Source organism: Acomys russatus, chromosome 3 (assembly GCF_903995435.1).
Source record: "Acomys russatus chromosome 3, mAcoRus1.1, whole genome shotgun sequence".
NCBI classification, from domain to species: domain Eukaryota; kingdom Metazoa; phylum Chordata; class Mammalia; order Rodentia; family Muridae; genus Acomys; species Acomys russatus.
In genome coordinates, this window is record NC_067139.1 from 36,344,789 (window position 1) to 36,360,443 (window position 15,655).

The following is a 15,655-nucleotide window of genomic DNA, read 5'->3' on the forward strand; positions in this document are numbered from 1 at the left end:
AATATTTTGCGAGAGGACACATTCACAATGTTTATATTGTCACATGTATCGTTCCCTTGTTAGGCAGTGTCAACTTCTTGCTGTGCCTAATTTATCAATAACCTTATTCTAAATTTATATGCATAGAAAAGAACATTATACATAGGGGTCCATACTATCCGTGGTTTCAGATATCATTGTGGGGACTTGGCACCCTTCAGAGAAAGGGAGTTACTCTATGTCTCTGTCCCTGGGTTTACCATTTGTTCTATTTGTTCTAATTTGTACTTGGGTGCTGTTCTGTATTATAACCTATCAGGCAGCAGGCAGCAGGGGCGGTGCTGCTGTTGATTGTAGGCCTGCTTCCTGGGAGGTCATGACCAGGAGAGTCAGGTGGAGTCTAGCCAAGCAGAGAAGGGAGTCTACCTTAGCTTTGTAGGGAGCAGTATAGTTTAATGCTGCAGCATTACGATGGGCTCAAACCTTCACTGGGGGAAGAAGTGCACTGTGAAGTGGACCTGCATCCCTGTTTCCTTGGGAACTACAATGTTGAGATGAGTCTAGAATACTGAGTCCAGAATTCCCCCAATGTGAAGTCCTGAGCTGAAAACTGAGTGACTCCCATGCCAGGCGGGCAGGAGCAGAAGCGGGGCGGTGGGGTGACTTCATTCTTATTTTTTGAATAGCAAAGTTTCTGAGCATCAGTGAGAATCAGCAAAGCCAGGCCTGTCTGCTAGCAAGTGTTGTCACTCACACATGAGTGACATTTTATAGCTGAGAGGAAAGTGGTTTCCTGTCGGCTCTGGGTCTGCTGTCCCAGACTATTTTATCAATAGCTGCTTTATACTTTCTTTCTCCCACAGCCCAACCACTTCAGGCTTCAGTGCGCCTGACTGACATGTTCAATTTTGATCCAGTGGGTAGTGATATGTCATTTGGGGGTTTTGATAAGGACAAATTTTAGGGTAACCTAGCATTTGCATCTGATGCTTCAATGATCCTAAAAATTTGTAACACACTAAAAGCTATGTTTAGAATTGATGTTAGAAATGGAAAAAAAAAAGTGTAAGAAAATTATATGAAGCCTCCATGGATCTTTGACCCACCATCACCAGAGAGTTCGAGATCCCTAGACAAGGGAGTGGTGTTATGTGTAATGTTTAGAACTGAAACAAAACTGTGCTAAAGGGTTATTGTGGGTCCAAAATGGAGATCGGATGCCTCTGGAGCATCTTCATGAAACAAGTAAATGAAAATCCAAGAAAGGGGATGGAAAGATTGTAAGAGCCAGTGTGGTGGGGGTGGCGTGGACCTGCTGGGAAATCCTGTCCTCTGGAGGTGATGGGCAAATTACACTCATGTACTCTCAACAGCATGGGTTCCCTGAGCAAGACCATGTGTGTCAACACTGAGGATAAGGGAGGGACCCGTCAGCTGCAGAGGGAGGCAGGGTCTGTTTTCTTCAGGGTGAACTGATAGGTTGCCCATGCCCAAGTGGTTAGTGCTATCCATATACATACAGGAAACACTATTTGGACTTGGTATCTTTATATATAGCACGCACGTGTGCGCATAGACACACACACGAAGAACAGTTCATAAATTTGAGAGGAGGATAGAGGAGACAGGGGAGAATTTGGGGAGGGATGGATACACTGAAAATACATTATATTCATGTGTGCAACTCTAAAATAATAAAATTTAAAAGATAGCATATCAAAATTTTATATATTTGTAGGAGCTTTCAGCAAAGGAATGTGTAAAGACGGTGTTAGTTATTAGAGAGAGCCTGGACTGCGGAAGTTTTTCTTTGTTATTTGCATAGTAAGATTGTGGCCCTCAGCAAACCATAAGCATGTAGTAGAACGCTACAGTGCAGTTCTGAAGGAAGCACTATGATCCCAAAAATAAATGAGCCGGGAAGCAGGCCTTCTCTAAGGGAAGGCTCCATTTTTGGTCTGTGGGGCTGTCAGGTCTTATTTTTTGTCTCTTTGTTTCTGGTAAATTAAAGATGGCTTTGATTGGGGTAGGGGTGAGACAGGGTTTCTCTTGTATAGCCTTGCCTATCCTGGACTCACTTTGTAGGCCAGGCTGGTCTCGAACTCACAGAGATCCTCCTGCCCCTGCTTCCCAAGTGCTGGGATTAAAGGCGTGCGCCGTCACACTTGGCAATGATTTTCATTTTTGCTAACTGGTTTTTTTGCGCTGAACAGACTGCAAGAATCTGCTGTCTTTTCCAGCTTTATAATTGCTAGCAACGTTGCTGTCTTTGCTCTTGTAATCGTGCTTGTCATCAGTTACTTCCAGCAGGAAGGACATTTGTTCAATCAGAAGACAGTAACTCTGACATCAGCTGCTTTGCACAAAGGCATGTGTGAGTGGAGGCCGGGGTTGACATCACGTGTCTTCCTCCATCACGCTCCATCCAATTTTTTTGAGACAGTGCCCCTTGCTGAGCCTAGAGCTGGCTTCTTTGGCTAGACTGTCAGGGAGCTCTGGGCATCTGAACGTGGCCCTCATGCTGTGTGCAGGCAGGGTATTGCCTGGTGAGCCATCTCCCCAGCCCTTGTTACTTTAAGGCTTTGTGTGTTTCTACCTCATCTGGAGTAATTTTGGCTTTCCTTCAGGAAAAGAATGATGAAATACTATGCACTTAAATGTGAAACGCACTGAGGTTTATAAACAGTTTGCTTTGGTTTCAGGCCTGCAGCTTATGGGTCACACGCCTACGATAGCTATGAATGTGACCAAACACAAAATCAAAGCTTAGGGCTGGAGAGATGGCTCAGTGGTTAAGAGCACCAACTGCTCTTCCAGAGGTCCTGAGTTCAATTCCCAGCAACCACATGGTGGCTCACAACCATCTATAATGTGATCTGATGTGCACTGTATACATAATAAATAAAAAAAAAAAAAACAAAATCAAAGCTTACTTAAACATGAAATGTTTTTGTGTGATTTTTTTTTTAATTAACTAATTTTGGTATGCGTGTAAGAGTAAGTGCGTGTGTGTGATGTGTGTGGGAGGGGGTTAAGTGCATGCAATGGCACTCTGGTGGAGGTCAGAGGTCAACTTTGTGAAGCTGATTCTCCTACCTTGGATGTAGGTTCCAGGAGCAGAGCGTAGGTCACCATGCTGGCGTGGCAAGCCTTTACCCACCGAGCCGTCTTACATGCAGGTTACCGTGACTGCAGAGTAGCTTGTCGTAAAGGTGTCACCTCCCTTTGTTGATCTTTCCCTATTCAGGATCTGGGACAATGTCTGGGGAAGTGCCACCCAACATTAACATTAAGGAGCCTCGATGGGACCAGAGCACTTTCATTGGCCGAGCCAGTCACTTCTTCACTGTCACTGATCCCAGGAACATCCTTTTGACAAACGAACAACTAGAGCATGCCAGGAAAGTGGTGCATGACTACAGGTAAAGCCACTGTTGTTGTTTCTAAACTGCTTCATGACTTTGCAGTATTGCTTTTTTTTTTTTTTCTTCAAAAGACTACTGCTTGCCAAAATAAATGAGTAACTAGGAAGACCAACTATATCCCAGAGCTGACTCTTACCACAGAGAGCCAGTATCCATGGGAACCTGATGACCTGTCTGTGAGTCCCCTGTATACAACATCCTGTATTCTTTTCTCTAACACAGCCATCTCAAGAATCTTTCTATCTTTGCGTAGAAACAGGGTCATTCAAGAAACCGGCTCCTAATTATTAGGGTAAAGCCATTGCCGCTGAGATGCAGCCCCTGTGAGAGGACTTTCTAGGTGTGTAGTCAGATGGGAAGGATTCTGATTGGAGTTCGGGGTACAGATGTGAGATGCACCCATCATAGAGAGAGCCACACAGGAGGTCAGAGGATGCCACCTATGTAGGGACAGTCGGTCCTCCATATCCACTGAGTCCCTGGCCTCACCTTTAACCAGTTCTGGGAGAAATCACTTGAAAAATCTTGTATCAGTGTTGGGCATGAACAGACATTACTCCATGAACAATGCAGTCTAACTGTACAGGGCATTTCTGTTTTATGGGGTGTGACAGGTAATCTAGAGATGATGTCAATGTATGAGAGAGAACACAGACATGATGCTACCTGCTTAAGTTCCAGCTACTCAGGAGGCTGAGTCAGGGGACCCACTTAGCCAGTGCTCAAGAAAAGCCTGAGCAACATTGTAAGACCCCCATCTCAAAAAAATAAATAAGGAATGCATGGAATTAAATACAAATAAACAAATGCTATGCATCCTATAGAAAATACCCTAATGTCAGAGTCTGTGTGCTTGGGGACAGCTAATTTGACAGTAGATGAGTGGATAAGAACTCCTTTAGAGGGCTGGAGAGTGGGTTACATTTAAGAGCACTTCCTGCTCTTGCAGAAGAGCTGGGTTCAGCTTCCAGCACTATATGGCAGCTCACAACTGCAGTTCCAAGGGATCTGAGGCCTTCTTCTGACTTCCATAGGCCCAGGCACACACTGGGTACACTTACACACATGCAATTATACATAGAACAGTTGTTGAAAAAAATAAATACTTCAGGCTTTGCATACCTTAAAGAGTCTCACTCACATAATAATTTTAATTGTGTTATAATCTTTTAAAAATGTAAGATCCCTGTGATCTGGGGGACATACAGGTCATGGACAGTAATTTGCTGACTTCTGCTCTAGGGAAAGCCAATCAGATGCAGGAAATTGGACGGTAGGAGCTTTGCACCTCTACATTCCGACAATAACAGGCCTCAGGCATTTCCTGTCAGCTAGTTGGTTAGAAACGGGCCAGTGCAATCTGACCAGATTCTGCAGTATTTCAAGAGAGGAGAAGAAGGAAGAGAAGAAGAAGGAAGGAAGAAAGGAAGGAAGGAAGAAGGGAAGGAAGTCCAGCCAGTCATGGCACCTTATAGGAAAGTACTCAGAAACATTGTAAAGGAAGACCTCTCACATTAGCATGTTTTTAGGAATTCAGGAAAATCAATGAGCCAAGTGGTGCTAGAGCACACCTTTAATCCCAGCACTTGGGAGGCAGAGGCAGGTAGATCTCTGTGAGTTCGAGGCCAGCCTGGTCTACAAAGCAAGTCCAGGACAGCTCAAGCTGCACAAAGAAACCCTGTCTGAAAAACCGAGAGAGAGAGAGAGAAAGAAAGAGAAGGTTGACCACTTGAAAAGAAGATGTAATGAAGAGACCAAGAACTTTAAAAATCCCATAGGAAAGTTAAAATCTTTCCTGGAAACAATGGTCAAGCACTAACAACAAAGTAGAAAATAAGCCAGCTGGGTTCTCCAAGGACGGTAGTGAGAGGTCAGCAAGTGCTAATAAAGGGCCAGAAGGCATTGTTAGGTATTGAGGTAATCTCTGTGTGCTGTTCTGAAACTGTCACAGTTGCTTTTAGCGCACAGGTCAGGCTCAAGGTCATCCTTGCTGCTCCCTGACAGATGAGAGTTAAGGAATGAAAGATTATGTGTCCATTACTTTAGTAGTTACCTTTGTGAGTTTTCTGACCAAAATACCTGACAAATAACTTAAAAGAGGATCCAGTCTCTTCCCTGTTTCCATGGTTACTGCAGAGGAAGAGGGAAGTGAACACACTCAGCTTTTTCCTCCTGTATTCCATCTGAGTCTCCAGCGCATGGATGGTGGCACCCACAACTGGGGTGTGCACACATGCTTGCACACGCATGCAAGCACACACATATGCACATACACAGTTAATCCTCTCTGAAAAGGCTCTCAAAGACACACCAAGAGGTAGTTTTCCTAATCTCCTAAGGGGGTTCTAGATCCAGTCATATCACCAATGATTAACTAAGGGAAAAGAGGGTAAAGATGATTACTTGGGATTTGCTCCAGGAAGACTCAAGAAAACACTGATCTGTGTAACAGGAAAGACTTTCTGTACTCAAAGAACTTATGGAAAAGCCAAAGAGATCTGCCCTTTCCAGGGGTGAAACCCATACATGGCAATTCTTTAAACCTTTTATGTTGTCTATAAACAAACTTTTATGTATATGGGTGTTTTGCCTGCATGTATATCTGCAAACCACTTGGGTGCCTGGTGCCTGCAGGGACTTGAAGAGGGAACTGGATTCTCTGGGTCTGGAGTTACAGATGGTTGTGAACCACCATGTGGGTGCTGGGTATGAAACCCAGGTCCTCTCATGAACAGCCAGTACTCTTAATCACTGAGCTGTCTGTCTCTCCAGCCCTAAACAAACTTTTTTTTTTAATAACATTTTTTTTCCTTCATGTGTATTCATAGTACTGAACTTGAGAAAGACATTTTGTATAAGTATAAAACTTTGCAAGCTGGGTGTGGTGGTGCACACCTTTAATCCTAGCACTCGGGAGGCAGAGGCAGGTGGATCTCTGAGTTCGAGGCTAGCCTGGTCTACTGAGTGAGTTCAGGACAGCCAGGTCTACACAGAGAAACCCTGTCTCAAAAAACAAAAACAAAAAAAACAAAACAAAACTTTGAACATTTTTCTATAACCCCCTGCCTATTTGTTTTTCATTGCGACACACACACACACGCGCGCGCGCGCGCTAAACTGGCTTCCATGAACAGAATAAGAACATTCTTAGGAAAAAGCAGATGTCAAGAAAGTCTGTGGTCTGCATACTGAGCATCAGAAGAAGATGAGTCAGCAAGTGCAGTGTCCAGCGGAGTCTGCAGCCCGGGCCGTTTAGACCAGTTTGCCATCACTAGCAAAGGCAGCGATAACATGCCAGCACCTCAGATCTGCACACCTTGAGAACTTTTCTTGAGTAGACAATTTTTTTTAATTAAAATATAAAAGAAGCAGAAATTTCTGTATGGCAGTCAGACAAGGGACAGGTCAGGGTGAGTGGATAAGAGAAGTTTCATGTTGATTAAAGGTCTGGTGAGTGTCAGAGACAGCCAGGCAGCACTCACCCACCGGACAGCTAAAGCTACACCAGGAAGGGACTGTTAGAAACACAAGATCCTAATCACAACTCCGAGACGGTAGAAGTCCCAATGAGCAGATCTTTGAATCCACTAGCCACCCCAGGATCTTTAAGTACCTTCACTTTGTTCCCAAAAGGAGACCCAGAGATAGAATTGTACAGTAAAAACAATGATATCTCCATAGGCAATCTTAAAGGACTCGCTCCCATGGAAAACGTTTGTCTTTGATTGAACAATTCAGTCCACAGTGGATGGATGGTCTGAGCACTGTTTATGGAAATAGAAGCCGCTCGCGGTGCTGAGAAGGCTTGTTCAGCACTCTAAGCCTGACAGCAATCTGGGAAGGCAGAGTCAGTGTTGCCCCCCCATTTCTCATAAAGAGGAGCTGGAGCTTACGGCCTGGACTTGGGTCCCAGCTCTGAGTGGTCTGCCTGTGGGAAGAGGTAGGGAGGATGGGGGCCCAGAAGGTATCACTGCAGTTTGTGCTGTCCTGTGTGCTGTCCACCTGTGCTGACGCTAGAAAGGATGCAAAGGACTTTAAAGGCTCAAAAGCCAATTAATTCCCAGGACTCAAAAGAACTGCTGCGGAGCCCTCCCGCTACCCTCTGCCTTCGCCTTTGAGACAGATTCTCTCCCTGAGCCTGGAATCCACCTAATTTCTACTGAGTGGGCAGCATGCCCCAGTGATCCTCCTGTCTCTGCCCATGCCCTGCCGTACCCCATGCTAAGGATCTGGGCTTGTGCCAGTGCTGGGGTCTGAACTCCTGTCCTCACGCTTGCACAGCGAGCACTCTTAACTGCTGAGCCATCTCTCCAGCCCAAGTTCACTTTCCTATTACTTCTTTCTGGTCTTTTGATGGCAAGTGTATGTAATAAGTATGTTTAAAGCAAAAATATTATGTCTCCTAAATAAGCAATCAACACCACACTGGTGGGTCAGGGCAGCAGAACCTGACAGGCTGCAGGGGTGAGAAAAGAGGAAAGAGAAAAAACAGTGTTTGCGCAAATGAAACTTCAGAAAGTTCCAGTCTTGAGGATGTCGCGTTGTCATATACCACCTCACCCCCCACCACACACACACACTTTGCCTTCAGTTTCCAAAATATTTAGGAATTGGGGTGGTAGCTCTAGGCTACTTTTCCAAGCTTGCACATAGGCCTCTCTTTCTCTCCCACATCTCTATTAAAGCCTAAGAGAACACCTGTGGGAAAGCGTGTAGCAGGAGGCGTCAAGGCCACCCTAACCTTCACTATTTGAGAACACTTTGAAGCTAAGAAGTGGACATATTAAAAAGATGGAGCAGTTGGATTTTGCAATTAACAATATCCTAATCAACTCAAAACCTGTAACAAATAAATACGATGAGAGGGGCTGCTTTTAGTCCACGTAAAGCATTCGCCTGCACAGTGACAGCAGTCCCCACACGTCGGAACACTTACAGACACAAAACATGTGGCGGGGGAGATGGCTGAGCAGTTAAGAGTGCATACTGCTCCTGCAGGAGCCTGACGTTCGGTAGCCAGCACCCACATCAGGGTACCTCACCAACACCTGTTAACACCTGCACTCATGTGCATATACCCACACAGACACTGTGTGTGTGTGTGTGTGTGTGTGTGTGTAAGACAGAGAGCACGAGAGCGCTGAGGACAGCTTACTCACAAGTGTGTGACAACTAAAATAACCTGAGTAACCAGAGAGCCACTGTTGAGCTGGAAAGAATGACTTCATGCAGTGGCCCTGACACTCCTCTCCTCATAGCAGTTCCCGTCAAGACAGCTGTGATCACCTGTAAGACTTAGAAAACAATTCTGAAGTTCCTAGAAGAATAGTGGCTGTAATGAAGGCATTTTTGTAAGAGGAGTAATAGAAGGAACAACACTTTCTCCACCAGCAATTAAGATGAGCTGTCATTATGACGGTGGGCGTGGGCCTCGCTCCGCAGCTGAGCAGGAACACAGCCGAAGCCTAGAAACCAAGCCTGATGCCCCATCACATCGCAGCCGATAGAAACCAGCCAACTGGAAGAAAGGCTAAGTAGACTTCACATTTTCATGCTTAGGATAAATGCCTGCTGCTTTTGAAGACAGACTTGCCACAACCTGCAGCTTCCTGGAACCCTGTATGGGTCAGGGAGGAAAGGAAGAAAGGACAGACAGACATACAGGAAAGCTGAGGTCGGGTGGGGATGTGTGCTGTGATGAAAGGCACCTACCAGACCACCCTGAGCCTCGGGTGTTTATTAGGTACAGCATGGAGGAGGGGCTGGCTGGTCTAGGTAGGAAGTCTCTGCAGATGAGCAGTCTGAGGCTGCAAGCATCCTGGAGGAGCAAGCTGCAGTTGCTAGTCTTGTTTCGTTTTTTCAAGATAGGGTTTCTCTGTGTAGCCTTGCACTGATCACTCATACTTCTACCCATACTTTGCCATCCCTCCTGAGCCTAACCCACACGAGGATCTGGCTTTGCCAATTTCTCATGGACTTGAGGCCTTGGTCTATATACCTTTTCTCAGGGTTTCGTCCACATCCTGCAAACTCAGACTCAAGTGCGAAGGCTAAAAGTCATAAAGGCATTTAATATCTTACATGGCTGTTGCTTTAGCAAATTCACTCGTTTATTTCTAGATAATCTTGGATGTGGGGAACATTCTATTATGAAGGTATATCACCCGCATCCTCTGTAAATGGGAAAGGTAGGACAATTAGAATCCCAACCTTAGGAGGGTGATATTTTAAACTCCCACTGTGGGCTAATCTGTAGTGTTTAAAGGGTAATGTGCCCCCTTCCCGGTTTGGAGGCTGGAAATCTGAGTCTCCATAGGCTCACACTCCCTCTGGGGACTCTCAGGGAGGAACCTTCTTGCTTCTTCCAAGGTGCTGCTGCCTCTGGGGATTGTCGGCACCCCTTGGTTTGTAGGTACATCATTGTACACTCTGCCTCCTCTGTTTGTACATAGGCACTATTCCTTGGATTTATTGACCACTTATCCAATAGGACTTCACTTTGGTTAATTGCATAGGTAGAACCACACCCTGTTCTTCTATGTGGACCTAAACTCAGGAGCTACTATTCAACCCAAGGTAGATGATTTAGAAGAAATATTTACAGAATATTATTGAATAAAAGCCATAGATAGTGAAGCATCTGGTTTGGTCTCAGACCTTAAACACCTTAGAAGATTGAAAAGGTGTTTGCCCAAGTGTTGCCAGTGGCAAATAGTAGATAAGCCTGGGGGCAATTTCATTGCTTCACTAAATTTGAAATTTTCTAAATTTCTGAGTATTTCATTGATGAGAAAATCTGACAAATTGTACACCAAGCCTTTTATTTGCACCAAAGGGCTCCTAACCTCAGTCTGGCAACTGCAGGTTTAAAATAAAGTAATAGCCTTAAATGCCATATCTTTGGTCTGGCTGGTTAAAAATGTTTCAGAGTTTGCCAAGTTCAGATGGCATTTTTTAATATGTCATTTAAAACAATAAATATTTTCAAGTTGAATTACTCCTTGATAGGCATGTTACTTTCTGTTATTTTCCAAATTACAGATAATTGAGATGAGTGGGTTTGAGAAGTTCACTGTAGCTGTGGGTTTTTTTGTTTGTTTGTTTGTTTTGTTCTTATGCTTTAGGCTGTGAAGGTGGGTCACGAATGGAGCATGAGGCTCTGGGTTCAACCCCCCAGCACCTGAAACATAAATAACCAAAAAAAAAATAATTACCACCCATATCACCCATGCTCTAACAGACGCCCCCAGGTCCCGTAGGCACAGTAAAGTGTCAAACCATGTAGCTCACAGTGAGATGTCTGGATGGAGCAGTTGCTGAGGTGTTTGTCGTCATCTTCTAGGCAAGGAATCGTTCCTGCTGGCCTCACGGAAAATGAGCTGTGGAGAGCAAAGTACGCGTATGACTCGGCTTTCCATCCTGACACGGGTGAAAAGATGACTCTGATAGGACGGATGTCTGCTCAGGTCCCGATGAACATGACCATCACGGGCTGCATGATGACCTTCTACCGGTAAGGTACAGGGTGTGCGGCAGGTGGTAGCTGATGTGCTACTGCGATCATTCGAAGACTATCTTAGTGTAAATTTTACTGAAATAAATGTCCCAGTGGTTATGTTAACAAGAATGATGAATTCACTCGACGGCCTGTCAGAACATGTTGTACCCCATAACTACAGTCAGTAAAAAAAATAAAATAAAATGTGGGGCTGGCAAGGTAGCGAGTAAAGGACTGAACATAGAGGCCAATGCCTGGGAACCACTTAGTGGATGGAGATTGCCTAATTGTTACAAGTCGTCCTCAGACCTCCACATGCATGCACGTGCACATGTATACAAAGTAAATAAAAAGTCAAATTAAAAAATGTAAAACAAAGTAGAACATGTAACAGCTGAAAACAAGATGAAGGGGGCTGTTAGGGCCCACCCCTAAAACCACTGCTCTTGGGAGGCTAAGACACAAGGATTTTTATGTGAGGCTAGCCTCGCTATATAGCTAACCCTGTCTCAAGCTAACAATAACAACAAAAGTAATTGATAAATTGAAGTGGTGTTGCTTTAACATAAGAAAAGATATCATTTCGTCTTTAGTTCCTCTCTGAGTAGCTGTTGACATCTATTCAGTGACAACTCACGCAATACATATAACATGTAACATCCATCTATCTGGGCACAAGGACACATGACTAGAATCATAGCACACAGGAGACTAAGGTACTGGGAGGCCAAGAGTTTGAGGTCATTTTCAGAAAACAAAATGAAATAATTATAATAAACAAATAAAATGATAATAGCAACAATACAATCCACTGTATTTAAACATGTCTTTTGCCTCTAACAATGCTAAATAAGGGGCCAGAGAGGTCACTCCGAGGCTAAGAGCAGTGACGTGCTGCTCTTGCAGAGGACCCCAGCTCAGTTCCCAGCACCACAGGGTAGCTCACAGCTGTCTGTAATTCCAGTTCCAAGGGATTCAACACCTTCAGGTGAGCACTGTGCACACTTGATACACACACAAACATGCAGGCATAGCACTCATGCACCTAAGATAAAAATAAATAAAACTTTTAAAAAACAATACTAGATAATACCTTTGTTTAAAAGGAAGCTGACATTTTCCCTAAGTCTGAAACCCTTAAGAAAATAAGATAGAAAAATAAGGGTCTAGAAACAAATTCTTCTACAGTTTTTCTCTGTAGATGCAGTTGTGCTTAGGTGTAGGGATAGACATAGATACAGTGCCCTTGTGCATTAACCCTTGAACAGCCAAGCCTGCTTTGCTTGCAAATAGTTTCTTTTCACCCAAGAGAAGGAACCTTCCATTTATTGTCTACTCTGTGCCAGACTCTTTTGTGGGGGGGGGGAAGCTGGGGGGGTGTTCTGGGTTTTTGAGACAGGGTTTCTCTGTGTAGCCTTGGCTATCCTGTCCTGGACTCTATTTGTAGACCAGGCTGGTCTTGAACTCAGAGAGATCCGCCTGAGTGCTGGGATTAAAGGTGAGCACCACCACACCCTCCTGTGCCAGGCTTTTTATAGTTTGTTTGGTTTTTGTTTGGTTTTTGTTTTTGTTTTTGTTTTTCTTTGTGATAGAAGATGTCCTGGATAGTTTTCATCAACTTGACACAAGCTAGAGTCATTTGGGGAGAGAGCCTTTCAATTGAGAAAATCCCATCATAAAACTGACCCTGTAGGCCAGTCTGTCAGGCGTTTTCTTGATTAATGACTGATATAGTCACGGTGGGTAATGCCACCCCTAGGCTGGTGGTCTTGGGTTGGATAGATAAGAAAGCAGGCTGAGCAGGCCATGAGGAACAAGGCAGTAAGCAGCACTCCTCCATGGCCTCTGCATCAGCTCCTGCCTTCAGAGTCCTGCCTTAGGTACCTGCTTGATTTCCTCTACCAGTGAACAATGATGTGGAAGTGTAAGCTGAAATAAACCCTTTGCTCCCCAAGTTGCTTTTAGTTACGATGTTTATCGCAGCAATTGAAACCCAAAGACAGGAGACCCGCGAGCTTGATGGCAATGAAACCGAGTGTTCAAATAGATGCTCTGTGCCTGCAGGGCTCCTCCGTCTGCAGCCCAGGCTCTCTCCCTGCCAGCGCCCTTCCTTGCTGGTAGTTGGTGTTTAACATACCCCACCCCACATTGATGGATGCTCACTGGTGCCAATGGGTATGTGACACGTCACTGTGTTTTAGGACCACACCAGCTGTGCTCTTCTGGCAGTGGATAAACCAGTCCTTCAATGCTATCGTCAACTACACCAACAGAAGCGGAGATGCTCCCCTCACTGTAAAGTAAGGCTATGGGGCTGACCCATCCTCCGTGAGCCCCTGCTTCTTACATAGCAATCAATGCATTTATACACATGGCTGGCTCTGGGCAATGTCTCTACTTCCTCTGTATCAGGGTAACTGTCTGCTTTGTCTTGCCTTCTTTGACCTCTTCTGTGCTGTCTCTCTTAAACCCTAAGCTCAGGGCTCTGCAGAGCACCTACCAGGCAGCCCTCAGGTGTGACCTTTTAAAAAAAAAAAAAAAAACTCGCCTCTGGGCTGATGAGTCAAAGCCACCAGTCTCAAAACAGAATGCAAGGACTTTGCTGGTATGACCTTTATACATGCTTTACTTTAAAAGCCCCTCATTCCTGGAATCCAAAGCAAGCAGTGAGCTTGTGGATTTGTTTCCTGTTTCAGAGGATTACAGTGTGGGGGGGGGAGGTGTAGCTGAGACTGATAAAATAAAACTATAGCTATAACCTGCACAACACTTGAAAGAGAAGTCATTTTCTTGTTCATTTTGGAAAGTGACCTTTGATTCCCAGTATTCTGCTATCATCAGATGAAGCAAAGGATGCTGAAACCTGCCACCCAGTGGTGATTCTCACAATTAGCAGAATGCTTTGGGCTCAGCTGCACACTAGAGAGAGGTTTGGACTCTTTTTTCCATGTATGTGTTAATATTTTGAGTAATAGTTTTGATTTGCACAAAGGTGCCCTCAGACACTTAACCCTGAGCCTTTCCTGTGTCTGTCACTTTCCACACATTCACATCTCTGCTCTTCCTCACCTTCCATGGGTGCTTCGTCTGCATGTCTGTCTGTTTGGGGTGTAGCCCATTTTTCAGGGACGTGTTTGCTTTGTCTCTGGATTCCCACACTGATGGAGTGGCCCCAGATGTTGCTCGTGGACTCTCCATTTCTGATTGGACAATATCTGTCTCCCCAGTTTCTTCGGGTCATATGTTCATGAGCCCTGATGTGCACCTGTCATTTACATGGCATCTTTATTCTTTTCAGTGAGCTGGGAACGGCTTATGTTTCTGCAACAACCGGCGCTGTGGCAACAGCCCTTGGACTCAATGCCTTAACCAAGGTACTTTAGTTTTAGTTCCACGGCAGAGTGTCTTAACCTGTTCTCACCTGTCATGCTAGGTGCCTCTGTTATTTCTCAAGGGTTCCATCACTTGGCTTTCTTGTAGCCATCTTCAGCTGGGTGCTTTATTGTATCTTCTAGTGGATTAGGAGAAGGGCTGTAGCTAGTAGCACCAGCCAAGACTGGTCTGTGCATTAAATATGAAATGCCTAATGTTTGGCTGTGGTTCTCTGTATCTGCTACTACAACTTGATATGCCAAGGCACGTTGATGTGCATGGGAGGTCTCTCCTTCTCTGAGGAGAGATGGGGGGACATGGGGGCAAGAAAGGTGAGAGGGAGGAACTGGGAGGAGAAGATGGAGGGGAAGCTCCAATCCGGATGTAAAGTTGATTAATCAATTAATTAATGAATAAAGAATATGAAATGCCTTTATCTAAAAAGCCCTACTGAGACGGGTGTGTATATGGCACAGGGGTTGGTGAGGGGACAAGGGCACAGGGGATATGTAATGTGCCTTGAAGAGGTAGAGCTGGCATCTGAAATCAAAGTTCTGGAACTTGGGGACTCTAAAGCCCATGTGCTTTCAGCCACATGAATTAAGCTATCAAGGTGTCTGGGATGGATACATTGTCTTGGTATGTCCTTGCCAGAGATATAGCAAGGAGTTTGAGGGCCCCTTGGCCTAGCTTTGTCTGGCCAGAACTACAGTGTTCTTAGGAGAACATAAGCTGTCCAGGAAAAGTAAGGCGATGCTTCTGGAATTATGTTTTCTACAGCGCGTCTCACCACTGATAGGACGTTTTGTTCCCTTTGCTGCTGTAGCTGCTGCTAACTGCATTAATATCCCACTGATGAGACAAAGGTAAGATGAACATGAGTGCGTTGTGCCTGGCAGTAGTTTCTCATAGTGTAGAAAGTAAATGAAATCTGATCTTTGCTTCGAAATACTCTGGGATGGAGATTGTAAGGGCAAGATTCGTTGCATTCTTTCTTATTGAAGTAGGATGAGCAGTACCTAGAGGCTTAGAATGCATAGTCTTCCTATTTCTAAGGTGTATCTCTAGCCTACATGGACTACAAAGAGAGAATTCTGTAAGATCGAGACCGGAGCGAAAGAAAAGCAAAAGGTTTTTGAGTTTTCCTGGGAATTTTCTTTGCAGCATAAGGTAATTTTAATCTTTATCTTTAACAATATTTTTTAGAACTAACAGAAGTAGAAGGAGAAGAAAGAATAAGCAGTTGAGGCAGACAACAACAAACAGGGCAATCGCAGGAATTGGGGTCCCGGCATTAGGAACTGTTGCTGGTGAATTCCCAATGGGGCTGTGTTGCAATGACTGTCACTGCTTGAGTTGACTCAATAACACTATGTACTGT

The 15,655-nt window shown here is 44.7% G+C and overlaps 1 protein-coding gene across 5 annotated transcripts in view; it reads left to right on the forward strand.

The window, feature by feature from the left end:
- Sfxn1 (sideroflexin 1) overlaps nt 1-15,655 on the forward strand; it is a 38,906-nt gene that overhangs the window by 9,900 nt on the left and 13,351 nt on the right. For all 5 annotated transcript variants that reach the window (XM_051171436.1, XM_051171451.1, XM_051171463.1 and 2 more), the window contains exons 2-6: nt 3,227-3,401; nt 10,747-10,917; nt 13,104-13,202; nt 14,201-14,276; nt 15,055-15,140. In XM_051171436.1, coding sequence (XP_051027393.1) covers nt 3,238-3,401; nt 10,747-10,917; nt 13,104-13,202; nt 14,201-14,276; nt 15,055-15,140 — 596 coding nt within the window. In that variant the 5' untranslated portion in view covers nt 3,227-3,237. The remainder of the gene's footprint in view (nt 1-3,226; nt 3,402-10,746; nt 10,918-13,103; nt 13,203-14,200; nt 14,277-15,054; nt 15,141-15,655) is intronic.